At 48.1% G+C, this 16,097-nt stretch overlaps 1 protein-coding gene across 1 annotated transcript in view; it reads left to right on the forward strand.

Moving 5' to 3' along the window:
* Window positions 1–2,241: 2,241 nt before the first annotated feature.
* Window positions 2,242–16,097, forward strand: part of Ubac1 (UBA domain containing 1) — a 31,274-nt gene continuing 17,418 nt past the window's right edge. Inside the window, exons 1-3 of the mRNA XM_004654087.2 lie at window positions 2,242–2,416; window positions 9,222–9,342; window positions 10,757–10,830. Coding sequence (XP_004654144.2) covers window positions 2,279–2,416; window positions 9,222–9,342; window positions 10,757–10,830 — 333 coding nt within the window. The 5' untranslated portion in view covers window positions 2,242–2,278. The remainder of the gene's footprint in view (window positions 2,417–9,221; window positions 9,343–10,756; window positions 10,831–16,097) is intronic.

Raw genomic sequence — 16,097 nt, forward strand, 5'->3', positions numbered from 1 at the left:
TAGGAGGGCTGGAGAGATAGCTTAGCGGTTAAGGCACATGTCTGCAAAACCTGAGGACCCTGGTTCGATTCTCCAGGTCCCACGTAAGCCAGATGTATATGGTGGTGCATGCGTCTGGAGTTCGTTTGCAGTGGCTAGAGGCCCTGGCGTGCCCATTCTCACTCTCTCTCTCTCTCCCTCTCTTTGTCTCTAATAAATAAATAAAAATAAAATCTTTAAAAAAAGATATAGGAAAGAGAGTGCAAAGGAGAGAAGCCCGGTGGAGGCGAGGTGAATGCTGGACTGACCCAGGAGTACCTGGGCTCCGCTGGAGGGACAGAGAGAGCCTCCTGGAGCTATGGGAGGAAGCCAGCCTGCCCACCTGCGCTTTCGGTCTGCTGATTTCTAGGATGGGAGGTGAGTATTTTATATGCTACTTCCAGCCACCCTGAGTTTGTGATGCTTTGCTGCAAGAAAAGTGTACAGATACCACAGGACATGGCAGGTGGTGAGAACCGACCCATGGCTGCCTCCCTGGGGGACAAGAAAGGTCGGTAGGAAGGGCCTCAGAACCACTCCTTACACCCATTGCTCAATTCTAGGATGGTCTGCCAAGACTCATATCTATGGCAGAAGCCTTTGCCTGTGTGGCCTTGTGTACATGACGGTCCCGGGGCGGGAGGGGAGGGAGGGGCCCCTCTATGCTGAGCTGAACATGGCTAGAAGTAGGAAGACTGTGGGCTTTGGTGGCAAGATGGGGATCCAGGTGCCTCCTGCCACACAATAGGGTGCTCTTGAGGCCCAGTCCTGGCTCCTCTCCAGCTGTACCTTCTGCTTGTATCCCTCCTGGGACTTGCTTGTGTTCATTGCAGCAAGGTGCTCAGTATCTCCTTGCAATAAACCATGAGGCCCTCTCCATGGGGTGCCCTCACTGTCTCTTTGGTGGCCAACTTCTCATGAAGAGTCAAGAAGTGGCTCTGAGCTACACAGAGAGGGTGCGTTTACAGCCTTGCTATGTTTTTTTTTTTTTCTGTGCCCTTTTCCTGTCACTTAGATATTGGACTCCAGCGCACGATGCTTTGGTTGAGAGGAGGTCCATAGAGAGTGGACCCTAGGGACTCCTGTTTCGGGTATGCATCACTATGCTTTGTTTGTTTGAGACAGGGTGGTTGTTTGTTTTGCTTGGGGTTTTGGAGGTAGGATTTCGCTCTAGCCCAGGCTGACCTGGAATTCACTATGTAGTTTCAGGGTGGCCTTGAACTCAAGGTGATCCTCCTACCTCTACCTCCTGAGTGCTGGGATTGAAGGCATGCTTTAAAACACACACACACACACACACACTCTGGATTTTAATTTTTAAAATGTTATTCCTTTTTATGAGCGAGAGAAAGAAGCAGAGAGAGAGAGAAATCACAGGGCTGTGCCACCAGGCCAGCTTTATGTGGTGCTGGGTATTGAACCCAGGGCTTTGTGTATGCTAGGCAAGCACTCTTGTCAAATGAGCTACATCCCAAGCCCCATGATATTATAGAGATATTTCATATCCCTCCCTTGCTCTTCTCCCTCTTTTTCACATCCTTTTTTTTTTAATTATCTTATTTATTTGAGAGATAGAGAGAGCACACGCCAGGGCCTCCTGCCACTGCAAAGGAACTCCAGATGCATGTACCGTCTTGCGCAGCTGACTTATGTGGGTATTGGGGAATTGAACCTGGGTCCTTAAGCTTCACAGGGAAGTGCTGTCTCTTCTGATTACTCTTTGAAGTTGCTGTATATTTGACTCCGTGCCCCTCCCCAGCTCCGGAGCTTCCACGTCCCATACGGCTAGAGGTGTGGGAAGCAACGCAAGGCCGAAGAACTACAACTCCACGCGAGCAGGTAGCGTGCCCACGGGCACTTCCGGCACAGCGGCCCGGAGTCCACGAGGGAACTACAACTCCCGGCGTACCGCTGGGCTCTCCGTCACGTACTTCCTGCGCGGCCACGGAAGCGGAGCTCCTACCAGAGAACCACATTTCCCGGCATGCCCCTTGGGCGCCCGTTACGCACTTCCTGAGCGGCGACGACAGCGCGCCCCCGGCGGCGGTGGCGGCAGCTAGGTTGGGGGAGGGCGGGGGAGAACCGCTCAAGCCGCGGGCGAGTGACGGGCGGTCGGGTCGACCGGAGCCGGGGCGGGGCGGCGGCGGCGGCCCAGCGAAGGAGCGCGCGGCGACCCAGCCCCGCCCCGCCCCGCCCGCCGCGGTGACCTTCACGGGTTCGGGCGGCGGGCGCAGGCCCGGGCGGCGGCGGCGGCGGCGCGATGTTCGTGCAGGAGGAGAAGATCTTCGCGGGCAAGGTGCTTCGGCTACACATCTGCGCGGCCGATGGCACCGAGTGGCTGGAGGAGACGACCGAGGACACCTCGGTGGAGAAGCTCAAGGAGCGCTGCCTCAAGCACGTAAGGCCGTGGGGCCCCTTCCCTCCCACCACCGAGAGCCCCCGCTTAGGACCCCGGCTTCCATTCCGGACCTCTGCCTGGGATCCACCGTCCCAATCTCCGTCCCAGTCCTCGACTCCCGTCGTGATCCACACCCCTGCCTGACCCCTTCGTGTCTTCGCCCTGGGAAGCCCGGTGCCCGCCGTGCTGCCCGCAGCCCCCTTCCCCCAAGGGCCTCTCTCTGCCCAGAGGCAGCGCCTCAGACCCCTTTATTATTACTTTTTTTTTTTTTTTTTTTACAATACCCCCTCCGACCCGCAAACTTACGCAGCCTTCTGTGAGCCCAGCTTGCCAGCCGCCCTCATTTAATTTCTACAGCTACCTTGGGAGATGGGAACATGGGGAAACGGAGGCTGGGAGAGGCGAAGGTAAAGGCTCATAGTGTTCCAGCATTTGAGATTGTTTGCTGTTGGCATGAAGTTTTTTTGTTTTTCAGTCGTTTGCCCCAAGAGCTGAGAAGTAAATTACAGGTCCCTTGGTTAAGAGGCGTCTTTGCCCCTTTTCTGCAGAAGGGCTTGGCTCTTAGCTGGAGTCACTTAAAATAGTGCCACGGTGAGACAACTCCTCGGGCCTCTCTGCTTTTCTGATGGGACAACAGTTGATTGAGTGGGAAGGACGAGGGTCTCCTCCCTGAGAGAGTGAAACTTGTTGAAGTTTATTAGCATGAAATGCACCTTGTATAATTAGTTCTGGGCCAGTATTTCTTGAAGCCAGTTCTTGACGCCCTCTACTCAGGTCAGGTGGGAAAGATATATCTGTCAGACTGGGTGGCTTAGGGAAGCACTGAACTTGACATGATGTCATGTTTTCCTGTCAGAATTTGGGTTACAGATAGCCACAGCTTTATGGTGGGGACTGCTTGTGAAAACTTAAGGTATCTATAGGGTTCAGACTGTTAAGATGAGACATGTTGCCTCTAAAGACACACATCTAGTTATTGTTGCAACTGTTTGTAGAGGGTACTTTTCCTTTCCCCCAAGGGTTGCTTCTGTGGAGTCACTCTGTAACTGGCAGACAGGCGTGGGAGACGGTGCAAGCCCCTTTCTGCAACACGCTGGACACGCGTAATTGAGGCTTTGGCCTCTGGTTCTTCTCAAGGATACTCAAGGACGGGTGTGTTTTTGACCATGTTTTCTCTTCTGAACCAGTCCATGGGATCTTGCTATATGTGGAAAAGCACTGGGCAGCACACACTGAAAGGCTGGGGTCTCTGTGGGCATTCAGACTGTTAGAGTCAGGCATTGGCGTTTGTTTGATCACGGACTGTGTCCCTAACTCCTGAGCTGGGCTCCTCTGGCTCAGAGTGGTTCCCAAAATCAGCCTGAGGATTAAGGGAATAAATGAAAATGTGTTGTCAGCCCCAAAACCGCATTGACACAGGATGTCCCCTGCATCTGTGTGGCATTCTGTTTGACTCGGTAATATATTGATTTACATAATCATCTTGGTATTTATGGTGGGAGCAGGAAATAATCCACAGATGCTTACTAATAAATTTCAGAAGCAGTGAGGTTAATTAGGCAGGCAACTGTGATATGATGCTAATTACTTTTTCCAGTCAGTATTGCGGTTGTATCATATGGGATATATACATGGTTTTTGTCATTATCCTTCTTTAAGTTGAGATTTTATTCCACTCTGCAGTCTCTTTAGGTGTGGAGGATCTAATCAGCAGGGCAATTTCACGGTATAAGAACTGACATAAATTATGGAATGGAGGGCTGAGAGATGCCTCTGCAGTTAAGGCGCTTGCCTGCAAAGCCAAAGGACCCAGGTCTCCAGTACCCATGTAAAGCCAGATGCGCTAGGCGGTACATGCATCTGGAGTTTGTTGCAGTGGCTAGAGGCCCTGGTGCACCAGTTTTCTCCCCCCATCCCTCCCCCTCTTTCTCTCAAATGAATAAATAAATAAATAATTTTAAAAAGTATGGGATGGAGAACTGAGCCATCAGAAAAGGTCCTCACTTTCATGACCGTTGGTCTCTCAGGCAGTTAGAATGCATTAGTTAGAAAAAAGCATTTTCAAGCTGTACCTGACCGTCTCCCTGGAAACCCGTCCCCTTATACTGCATTGCTGTGTGCCTTGGCTTGAGTCCTCCTTCCCCATTACTCCCATGCACACTTGAGCTGGGGTTATTTATTTATTTTTCTTTCTCTTTCCCCTCTACCTTGAGAGGAGTGGATGATGTGGGCATTTTTTTTTCCCTGGGAGCATACTACTATGTTAAGAAGGAGTTGACTGTTACAATTCTTAAGGAAATGGGTTTCTGTTTTTGCTTTTCCCTTTATTGTTTTATCCAAGGAGGGCTCACCATGGCGCTCTCCAGTCTCCATTGCCCGGCCAGGACTGAGAAGGGGACACAGTAAACTCTCGAAATGGTATTAGTGGTGATGAGCAAATTAGACCCGTGCTATGGTAGCATTTTTCTGTAGTGTAAAGTGCCAGGATGGAACACAGGACTTGCTGATGTGGCTGCTAAAATGTTCCAGGTCCTGTCGTCTTCACCTGACAGATGGTGTCAGGCATGAGCAGAAGTTGAGGTCTTGCTCTTCTCGGGTGTGCATGAGGTGCAGCTTGTGTGGACACAGCCGTTGTGATGCATGGTATGAGGGCTTGTGTTGCAGGTACAGGTTTTTTGAGGATTTTTTTTTTTAAATTGTGTTTCATAAACTATACTCTGAGCTTGACAAATCTTCTAGGATTAGTTGAATATCTTAGACTTACATAGCAGCCCACTCAACATTTTTGGAAGCTGAATTTTGGGAACTATGGCTAAATACCAGACAAAAGCAACTTAAGGGAAGAAAGCTTGGTTTTGGTTCATGGTTTGACAGGACACAGTCCATTATGGCTGGAAAGGCATGGTAGCAGGTGGCTCCAGTTTGAGGCTGCATGCTCACATCTCATTGGATCAGGAGGGTTAATGCTGGTTCTCAGCTCACTTTCTCCTTTGTACTCAGTCTGAATTCCCTGCTCATGGGATGGTGCCACCAACATTCAGGGTGGGTCTTCTTTTCTGAATTAATTTTCCCTGGAAAAGCCCTCACAGATACACCCAAAGATGTGTCTTATTAATGCCCTAGGTCTTTATTTCTTTTTTTAAAAAGAATTTATTGGGGAGCCAGGCATGGTGATGCATGCCTTTAATCCCAGCACACAGGGAGGTAGAGGTAGGAGGATCCCCTTGTGTTTGAGGCCACTGTGAGACTATATAGTGAATTCCAAGTCAGCTTGGGCAACAGAGAGACCTTAACATTGAAAAACAAAAACAAAAACAAAAATTGTTAGGGCTTGGGCTAGAGAGATGGCTTAGCGGTTAAGCGCTCACCTGTGAAGCCTAAGGACCCCAGTTCGAGGCTTGATTCCCCAGGACCCACGTTAGCCAGATGCACAAGGGGGCACATGTGTCTGGAGTTCGTCTGCAGTGGCTGGAGGCCCTGGTGCGCCCATTCTCTCTCTCTCTGCCTCTTTCTCTCTGTCTGTTGCTCTCAAATTGATAAAATATAAATTAAAAATTAAAAAAAATTGTTAGGGCTGGAGAGTTGGCTCATCAACTAAAGGCTCTTATTTGCAATGCCTCGTGGACCGGGTTTGATTCTCCAGTTCCATCTAAAGCCAGATGCACAAATTGACACACACATATATAGTTTGTTTGTAGTGGCAAGAAGCCCTGGCATGCCCATTCTCTTTCTCTTTATCTTTGCTTGCATGTGTGTGTGTTTATGTATGTATGAATGAATGGCCTAGGGTCTTTTGCCCCTGCAAATGAATGTCCATCTGGCTTTGCATGGGTGGCTAACATAGGGAATTAAACCTAGATCAGTAGGCTTGGCAGGCTTTAAAAGCAAATGCCTTTAACCACACTGAGCTTTCATCCCAGCTTCCCTGGGTCTTTTTTTTTAAAAAAAATTTATTTGCAAGGAGAGAGAAAGAATATGAATGTGAATATGAATAGGCACCTCAGGGCCTCTTATTGCTCCAAATGAACTCCAGATGCATGTACCACTTTGTACATCTGGATTTACATGGGTATTAGGGAATTTAACCAAGGTTGTTAGGCTTTGCAAATACGCACCTTTAGCAGTTGAACCATCTCTCCAGCCTCCACGTCCTGGGTCTTTCTTAATCCAAATAAATTGACATTTAAGGGACTAGGGAGGTGCCTCAGCATTTAAAGACACTTGCTTGCAAAGCCTATCTAGGTTGGCCAAGGTTTGATTTACTACTATCCATGTAAAACCAGATGCCCAAAGTGGTGCATGTGGCTGGAGTTTGTTTGCAGTGGCAAGAGGCCCTGGCATGCTCATTCTGTTTCTCTAGTCATAAGTAAATAAAAATATTTTAAAAATAATTTTATTTTTATTTATTTATTTGAGAGAAAGAGGCGGGGGGGGGGGTTAGATAGAAAGAATGGACATGCCAGGGCCTCCAGTCACTGCAGACAAACTCTGTATGCATGTGTCACCTTATGCATCTGGCTTATGTGCATCCTGGGAAATTGAACCTGGGTCCTTTGGCTTTGCAGGCAAGTACCTTAACTGCTAAGCCATCTCTCCAGCCCCAATAAGAATATTTTTTAAAATAAATTGACATTTGATATTAACAGTCACATAGACCTGTTGCCAGCTTCAAGGAAAGTTTTGGTTCTCTGCTCGGTCACAGTAATGAGAGTAGCTTGTTATGAGCTGGAGTCCACCTTACATGCCCCTTGGCCTTGACAGTTTTATCTGAATGTATGTTGACTTCTGAAGTCTTCATGGTCTCTTTTTAAAAAGCTGTTTGCAATCTGAGACAGATGGAAAATTCTAGTTGCTCTTAAATGCCAGTGTCCAGAGGGAAGCACATGCTACAGTTTCTTCTTCTTGGCTGGTCATCAGCTATTGTTTCAGAGCCTTGGTGAGAAAGTTTGCCTTCCAACATACCCAGGAAGGCCTGGAGGACCCTGGGCCCCGAGTGTCCATCCTGTGCCCTAAGCATCCTGGAATGGAGACACAGCCTTCCAAGCCAGCTGTGTCCCAGCCCCTATCAGGTTCTAGAACATACCAGGGAGCTGTCTCACCTGGTTTCTGGGCTTCTTCCTTTTCTGATCTGTAGATAATTCTGCCATCTAACTCCAGGGAACTTGTAGGAATAAGAAAATAGTTGTGGGCTGGGGAGATGGATCAGTGGTTAAGGATGGTTGTTTGCACAGCCTGATGGCTTGGGTTTGATTTCCTAGTATCCATGTAGAGCCATATAGAGCCAAATGCACAAAATTTAGAGTTCGTTTACAGTGGCAGGAGGCCCTGGCATGCCCATTCATGCATTCTTTCTCTCTCATGAGTAAATAAATATAAAAGGAAAAAAAAATAATTGTACTGTCTGACCCTGTTCTGAGTGGGGGGGGGGGGTTCTGACCCTGTTTGTCTTTTCTGAAGTGAACACCTTCCACCCACTCTTCCTACCCAAAGTTCTGGCTGTGGGGAGAGGCCATAACTCACTAGGTGACCCTTGTGTGATGGTGGCTTGTGGGACTGTGTGGTGCTGGAGGACAGACTCAGGTGAGCATGTGTGACGCACAAACACAGGCACAAGTTTCTGTCCTCACTGTGTGGCACCGTCAGCACTGTCTTGCTGTCTGTCTATTTGGCAGTCAGGTGATAGGTGCGGTCCAGAGGCAAGCAGGACTTCTGTCATCTGGAGATGTGTGTGTGTGTGCTCTGGATGTCTGTGTGCTGTTTGCAGCGTGAGGAGCCTGGCTGAGATAATAAGTGATGCCTGCTGGGCCCCTGCCCACAGCCTGTGGTGGGTGGGGTCTCTAGGTGATAAGTACAAGATTGGAGGGACCGTCCACTTATGGTTCCTCTTGCTGTGTGAAGCCCATAGCCATCCCAGTGGCTTGGCTGGCCACCTAGTGCCTGTTGCTGGGGTTGCGCTCAGTGCCTCGGGTGGGCTGCCTTCCAGTCCCCTCCTCCCTGCCCTGATACTGGGTTTCCAGGGCCCTGTGGACTTGGACACTGCTGTGTGTCCCTGGATCTCCTGTAAGCTATACCTGGAGTGTGGTTGTCTCTTGGGCTGGGGTAGAGGTAAGCTGAGGCTATCTGTGTTCAGTGCTCTTCTGGGGACTCTGGTTGCCCAGTGAACTCCTCAGCACCAGGAATTGGTCCTCTTTCTTTGCTGCCTCTGCTTCCTTCTGTGTGTGTGTGGAAGGAGGAAAATCGTATGCACAAAACACCTGGGTCTCCGTGTGATCAAGAGACCAGGGACCTGTTTTTTTTTTTTTTTTTTTTTTTTTGGTTTTTCGAGGTAGGGTCTCACTCTAGCCCAGGCTGACCTGGAGACCTGGAATTAACTATGTAGTCTCAGGGTGGTCTCGAACTCACGGCAATCCTCCTACCTCTGCCTCCCAAGTGCTGGGATTAAAGGCGTGCACCACCACGCCCGGCATCAGGGACCTGTTTTTATCCGAAGTCACTCTCCCTCTTTCTAAGCGTAAGCAGCTTGAGTTGCAGCTGCTGTATCGGCAGGTCCCGTGCGCTCCAGCTCTGAGCCACTTCAGCAATCCACAGTGGGCAAGTGATAAGCTCGATGGCTTGGGGGATCAGGCTTGGTGACATTGCACTGGGCTTCTGTCACTTGAGGGGATTTTTTGGTGTTGCCTGTGCTTTAACACCTTGGCTACTGAGAAAGCCCAGTGAGTCCAGACATGTCTTGGAATATTGGGTTCTGTGTTACCACCACAGCTTTCTTTCTACCTAGAGATTTATGGCTTGATTCTTCCCCTAGTGTGCCCATGGGAACTTAGAAGACCCCAAGAGTGTGACCCACCATAAGTTAATACATGCTGCTTCAGAGAGGGTGCTGACTGACACCAAAACCATCTTGGATGAGAACATTCAGGACCAAGGTAAGGTGAGCTTTGGGGGCAGTGTCCACAGGGACATTGGACCCCGGTACCACTGGTATGGTGCCTGTCGACTAGACATGTGTAGGAGAGCCAGGTTGACTGTTCTGTTTTTCCTGTATTAAGTGTGTATCGCACAGTCCTGTGAACAATAGTAGAAACACAAACTGAGCAGGCAGCAGACATCTGAGAAGCCAAATGTATACTTTATTTTTTAAAATTTTTTATTTGAGATGGGGGGTTGGGGGCGAGAGAATGAATGGGTGTGCCAGGGCCTCTAGTCTCTGAATTCTAGACACATGCACCACCTTGTGCATTTGGCTTATGTGGGACCTAGAGAATTGAACCTGGGTCCTTAGGCTTTGCAGGCGAGCAGCTATCTCTCCAGCCCACGGGTGTGTGTGTGTGTGTGTGTGTGTGTGTGTGTGTGTGTGTGTATAATTTATTTATTAGACACAGAGAAAGAGAGAGAATGGGCATGCCAGGGCCTCCAGCCACTGCAAATGAACTCCAGATGCATGCACCCCTTGTGCATCTGGCTTACATGGGACCTGGAAAATCGAACCGAGGTCCTTGGCTTTGCAGGCAAGTACCTGAACTGCTAAGAGGTCCTAGACTTTATTTTTAATCCTGTTTCAAAGCAAAACTAGATCCTGGAGCTTGAGTGGGTTTTAGGTGGGATTGGAAGTGATCATTGGAGGTACTTTTTCAGGCACTGAGCGAGATGTTTTTGTTAGTTCACATCCACTTTTATCGCTTATAGTTTTATGTCTGGAGGCACTGGTTGGACCTCAGTTGTTTTTTTTCTGAGGTAGGGTCTCACTCTAGTCCAGGCTGCCCTGGAATTCACTCTGTAGTCTCAGGGTGGCCTTGAACTCACAGCGATCCTCCTACCTCTGCCTCCCAAGTGCTGGGATTAAAGGCATGCATCACCACACCCTGCTCAGGGCCTCAGTTTTTCATATGTCATTTAAATGATGACTTCAAGTTGGACTCCTTACATTGAGAATAAGGAAGTATTGCTCACAGACTTCCACTGAGTATGATCAAAGTCCAAAACTGGGTGGGAGGTGATCCCCCAGCTTGAATTGTGGATGGGCCATGCCTCGGGTTGCTGTCTCTGAGGCTCTGCTGACCAAGCTCTCCAGCTTCACAGGTGGTTAGAACTGAGCCTTGAAAACAGAATTTACAAGATGTTCACCAGTGCTCTTGTGTGGCTTTCAGGGCTGAGCTGTGCCAGCCTCTGGTCACTGGTTACCCATGGCAACCCACAGCTACCCCAAAGCTGAGGAGAGTGGGTCTGGTTTGGTGGGGCCCAAATGGAACCTATGCTTTTCTGTCTTGAGTATTAAGCATTTATGTCATTAATGGCTATGAATTTGTCACTGGCTTCCTAGATACAACTTATTTTTTCTAGATGTCCTTTTGTTGATAAAAAAGCGTGCTCCGTCTCCACTGCCTAAGATGGCTGAGGTCTCAGCAGAAGAAAAGGTAAGTTTCAGTTTGTAGTCAGGACTCTTAACCAGTAGAGTCTCCTATACTTGGAATTGAAGAAGTGCTCTGTATTAGTCTTTCCCCAGCCCAACCCTATCCCGCCACAGTATACATGCTGGAAGGAACTTTCATCATGGCTGAGTCTGTTTGGCCACTCTTGAAGGTAGGGTTTTGCTCTAGCCTAAACTGACCTGGAATCGCTATGTAGTCTCAGGGTGGCCTCGAACTCATGGCGATCCTCCTACCTCTTTCTCTCAGGTGCTGGGATTAAAGGCGTCTGCCACCACACCTGGCCTTATTCTTTATTTATATATTTTTTAATTTATTTATAAACAGGGGGGAGAGAACAGGTGCAAATGAACACCAGATGCATGTACCACTTTGTGCATCTGGCTTACATGAGTACTGGGGAATTGAACCTGGGTCCTTAGGCTTTGCAGGCAAGTGCCTTAACCGCTAAGCCATCTCTGTAGCCCTCAGTCTATTCTTTTTATTTTATTTTATTTTTATATATTTATTTGACAGAGGAAGAGGGAGGAAAACAGGGAGGGAGAATGGTGCTCCAGGGCTTCAGCCACTGCAAACAAACTCCAGATGTGTGTGCCCCATGTGCATCTGGCTTATGTGGGTCCTGGGGAATTGAACTTGGGTCCTTTGGCTTTGCAGACCAATGCCTTAACTGCTAAGCCATCCCTTCAGCCCTCAGTCTACTCTTGATTGGTTATCAGCCCTGGAACAGCTGCCATTGGTGATGATTGAGAAGCAGAGGAGCACAAGGGCTCAGTCTTCAGTGAGAACATCTCCCTGTGCGATGTCCAGCCTGACTTCTGTGCTGTCCTGTCCTTTCTCTTCTCTTGACAGAGCAGTGTAGGAAAGTTTCCATATGACCTCCTCAGAAACTCAGGAGAAGGCATACAGAATGTTTGGCAAGCTCAGCCATGTGCCGCTCTGCTTGGGCTGGGTTTTACCTGTTTCTTGTAAAGCGGGGATGGACATCTTGGAATCTATGTTAGGGGTTGGTTTGTGACCTGAATCTTCTCTGTCTTTGGGGCCTTAGGAAAACTGCACAGTTTGTTCTTTGTCTGGTGCCCCTGGAACTCATCTTTTGAGAAGTTCTCACACATTTCAAGTGGTGCTCTGCAGTGACCTTTCTCTGCTCTTACACCAGAGTGCCTGTTCCTCCTCTAGGGAAGCACTGTTTTAAAGGGCGGACACCTTTGTTTCACTGCTTCTCCTGTGTCAAGGGACTGGAGTTTCTTGCCTGTCCCTTGAAATGTCAGGAATTGTGTTTATCTCAAGGAAAGAGCAGGCCGACTCTTGGGCTGGACTCATGGCCTAATAGCAGATGAGCTATTTTAGGGTCTCCTCTGGGACTGAGTATCTTGCTCAGGCTTTGCACCCTCTTTATCTTCAGCCACCTGGCCATGGTATGGGTGTGGGCATGGGTGCAAGCAGGCAAGTACATGGGCAGGGTGCCTCACCCATTTCCAGCAGACAGATCTGGGCCTACCTCCACTGTCCTGAGTCAGGCTGATCAGAGCTCAGATTACAGTTCTAACTGTGGGCAATCAGACTTAAAGGCCCTGTAACTAGTACAGACACTAGGTCTGACCACAACCCTGCAGCTGGTCAGGTAGCTGGCAGGAAGCTTGACTTTTCTTTACCATATGATCACAAAGCCGAACATTGTAAGGTGTTACTTCATGGTCTCATGAATTATATTTGAAGTCAAAATAACATATCTATTAAGAGTTAAAGCCAGCTGTGGTGGTGCATGCCTTTAATCCCAGCACTCAGGAGGCAGAGGTAGTTGGATTGCTGTTAGTTAGAGGACACCCTGAGACTACATAGTGAATTCCAGGTCAGCCTGGGCTAGAGTGAGACCCTACCTTGAAAAACAAACAAACAAACAAACAAAGCCAGTAATGATGGTACATTCCTTTAATCCCAACACTTGGGAGGATGAGTGTGAGTTCAAGGCCAGCCTGGAATTGCAGTGTGAGTTCCAGGTCAGCCTGGACTACAGTGAGACTCTACACTAAAACAAAAAGTTAGAGAATTCCACAATTTTTAATTTTTTTTTTTTTCTATTTGAGAGAGAGGTGGGCAGAGAGATAGAAGAGAGAGAGGGAGGGAGAGAGCAAATGGGCATGCTAAGACCTTCAGCCACTGCAAATGAACTCCAGACACATGAACCTCCTGTGCAGCTGGCTTACGTGGGTCTTGGGGAATTGAACCTGAGTCCTTTGGCTTTGCAGGCAAGTGCCTGAACCACTAAGCTATCTCTCCAACCCAAGAATTCTACACTCTTACTAAAAATGATTGGCTTCTGGCCTGGAGGACTCTGCCACTGAGCCATACCCAGCCTGTTCATAACTCTCTTAGCTGCCATCATTAGCAGTTCTCTTTCTGCTTTCCAAATACCCTGCACACATTGCTGTTTCATGAATCACCAACTTGAGATTGTGGCTTCTTAGTGATAAGGATATGTCTGCCCCTCCCAGCCTTCTTTCCTCAATGATAAATACAAATGGTGGGTGAATTTCAGTGGTTCCATTACTGTTATTACTAAGTGTTGTTTTCTGCCATGAGCAAAGCATATTAAAATTACTATGTCAGGACTGGCTGCTGAGCTCAGCGGTAGAACACATGTCTTGTATATCCAAGGCCTTGGGCTTGATTCCCAACACTAAAAAAAAAATTATCTTTTCATCCATGCTTATTTCTCCTGAGGTTAATAATCACCTTGTAATTTTATTTATTTATTTATTTTTTGTATGGGTTTATCAGTAGCTTTTCCCTTTCTTCAACAAAATTAGCCCTGTGACAATGGTCACATGTATTAAATTGCCTATAGTGTCCATTCTGGGCAGTTTTCTTCCCTATTCTTCTGGCCTCCCCATCTGTCTGTATTGTCACCTCCTGTGAAGACAGGCTTCCCTACCTCTCTCTCTGGGTTGAAGTTCTGTGTTAGGTCCCAGTTGCCTCCGAACAATCCTGCAGGCTACCTCCCAGACATAGCACTTGTCCCTTACTCAAGTTTGTTTGTTTGTGAGCTCAGGTGCAGCTGGCTCTGTGCCCAGGCTCCTAAGTATTCCTTTTTGGAGGCTCTGGGAACAATTTGTTACTGCATTCTTTTAGACAGTTGACAGGATACAATCATGTGGCGGCGGGACTGATCCCCTGCAGTAATGCTTTTAGCCCTGGGCCAGCCTCAGCTCCTAGAGTTCCATCTTTACCTCAGCAACAGAATTTTGTAGGGGTTGATCCCCATTTACTGGAAGGAATCCTATCTTTTGTAAGGATGTGTTCCTCTGTGTGTGTGTGTTTGTTTGTTTTTTATTTTTTAAAATTATTTATTTATTTTTAATTTATTTGAGAGCGACAGACACAGAGAGAAAGACAGATAGAGGGAGAGAGAGAGAATGGGCGCGCCAGGGCTTCCAGCCTCTGCAAACGAACCCCAGACGCGTGCACCCCCTTGTGCATCTGGCTAACGTGGGACCTGGGGAACCGAGCCTCGAACCAGGGTCCTTAGGCTTCACAGGCAAGCACTTAACCGCTAAGCCATCTCTCCAGCCCTGTGTGTTTGTTTTTATTGTTTATTTATTTGAGAGAGAGAAATAGGCACAGAGAGAGAAAGAGAATGGGCACGCTAGGGCCTCCAGCCACTGCAAATGAACTCCAGATGCGTGTGCCCCCTTGTGCATCTGGTTTACGTGGGTCCTGGAGAATTGAACCTGGGTCCTTTGGCTTTTCAGGCAAGTGCCTTAACTGCTAAGCCATCTCTCCAGCCCTGGTTTATTTTTTTATTTTATTTTATTTTATTTTATTATTTTATTATTTTTTTAATAAATTTTATTTATTTATTTATTTGAGAGCGACAGACACAGAGAGAAAGACAGATAGAGGGAGAGAGAGAGAGAGAATGGGCGCGCCAGGGCTTCCAGCCTCTGCAAACGAACTCCAGACGTGTGCGCCCCCTTGTGCATCTGGCTAACGTGGGACCTGGGGAACCAAGCCTCGAACCGGGGTCCTTAGGCTTCACAGGCAAGCGCTTAACCGCTAAGCCATCTCTCCAGCCCTTATTTTATTTTTTTAAGTAGAGTGTCATCTATCCCAGACTGGCCTCAAATTCATAGTGTCCCTCCTACCTCTGCCTCCCAAGTGCTGGTATTAAAGGCGTGCACCACCATGAGTTCAAGGCCACCCTGAGACTACATAGTGAATTCCAGGTCAGCCTGGGCTAGAGCCGAGACCCTACCTCGAAAAACCAAAAAAAAGTGAAAAAAAAAAGCATATACCACCATATCCACCTTTTTCTTTTCCCCTTCCTTCCTTCCTTCCTTCCTTCCTTCCTTCCTTCCTTCCTTCCTTCCTTCCTTCCCTCCCTCCCTCCCTCCCTCCCTCCCTCCCTCCCTCCCTCCCTCCTTCCTTCCTTCCTTCCTTCCTTCCTTCCTTCCTCTTTCTTAGAGGTAGGGTCTTACTCTAGCCTAGGCTGACGTGGAATTCACTATATAATCTCAGGGTGGCCTTGAACTCATGGTGATCCTCCTACTTCTGCCTCTCAAGTGCTGGGATTAAAGGCATATGTCACCATGCCCAGTTTTTTTAATGCTTTTATTTATTTATTTGAGAGAGAGAGAATGAGAATGAATGGGCATGCCAGGACCTCCTTCTACTACAAAGGAACTTCAGATGAATGTGCCACTTTGTGAATCTGGCTTTACATGGGTAGTGGGGAATTAAACCTGGGCTGGCAGACTTTGCAAGCAAGCAAGCACCTTTAACTTTTAACTGCTGAGCCATCTCCCTGGCTCCACTTTTTATTTATTTTTAAAATATTTTATTTATTTATTTGTTTATTTGCAAGGAGGGAGAGAGAGAATGCGAGTGAGTGAGCATGGGGGAGAATGGGCATGCCAGGGCCTCTAGTCACCACAAACAAAACTTTAAATACATATACCACCTTACGTATCTACCTCCCCATGTGGTTACTAGAGAATTGGATGTGGGTTGTTTGCAGGCAAGTGTCTTAACTGCTGAGCCCTATCTGCAGCCCCCCAGTTTTTTTGCAGCTCTGGCTGGTAGGCCTGCCCCTTCAGTTTCCTTGACCATCTTTCTAGCCAGTTTGCAGCCCTTTTACTTGGCTGCTTTAGCTCAAGCCCATATCACTATGGCTCATTTCTGCTGGGTATAGCTCCTGGCTGCTTCTGCTGGGGTATTCTCTTATTGGCTTTGTCTTCATCCTGCTTTTGTGTTTT

Source organism: Jaculus jaculus, chromosome 1, assembly GCF_020740685.1.
Source record: "Jaculus jaculus isolate mJacJac1 chromosome 1, mJacJac1.mat.Y.cur, whole genome shotgun sequence".
NCBI lineage: Eukaryota > Metazoa > Chordata > Mammalia > Rodentia > Dipodidae > Jaculus > Jaculus jaculus.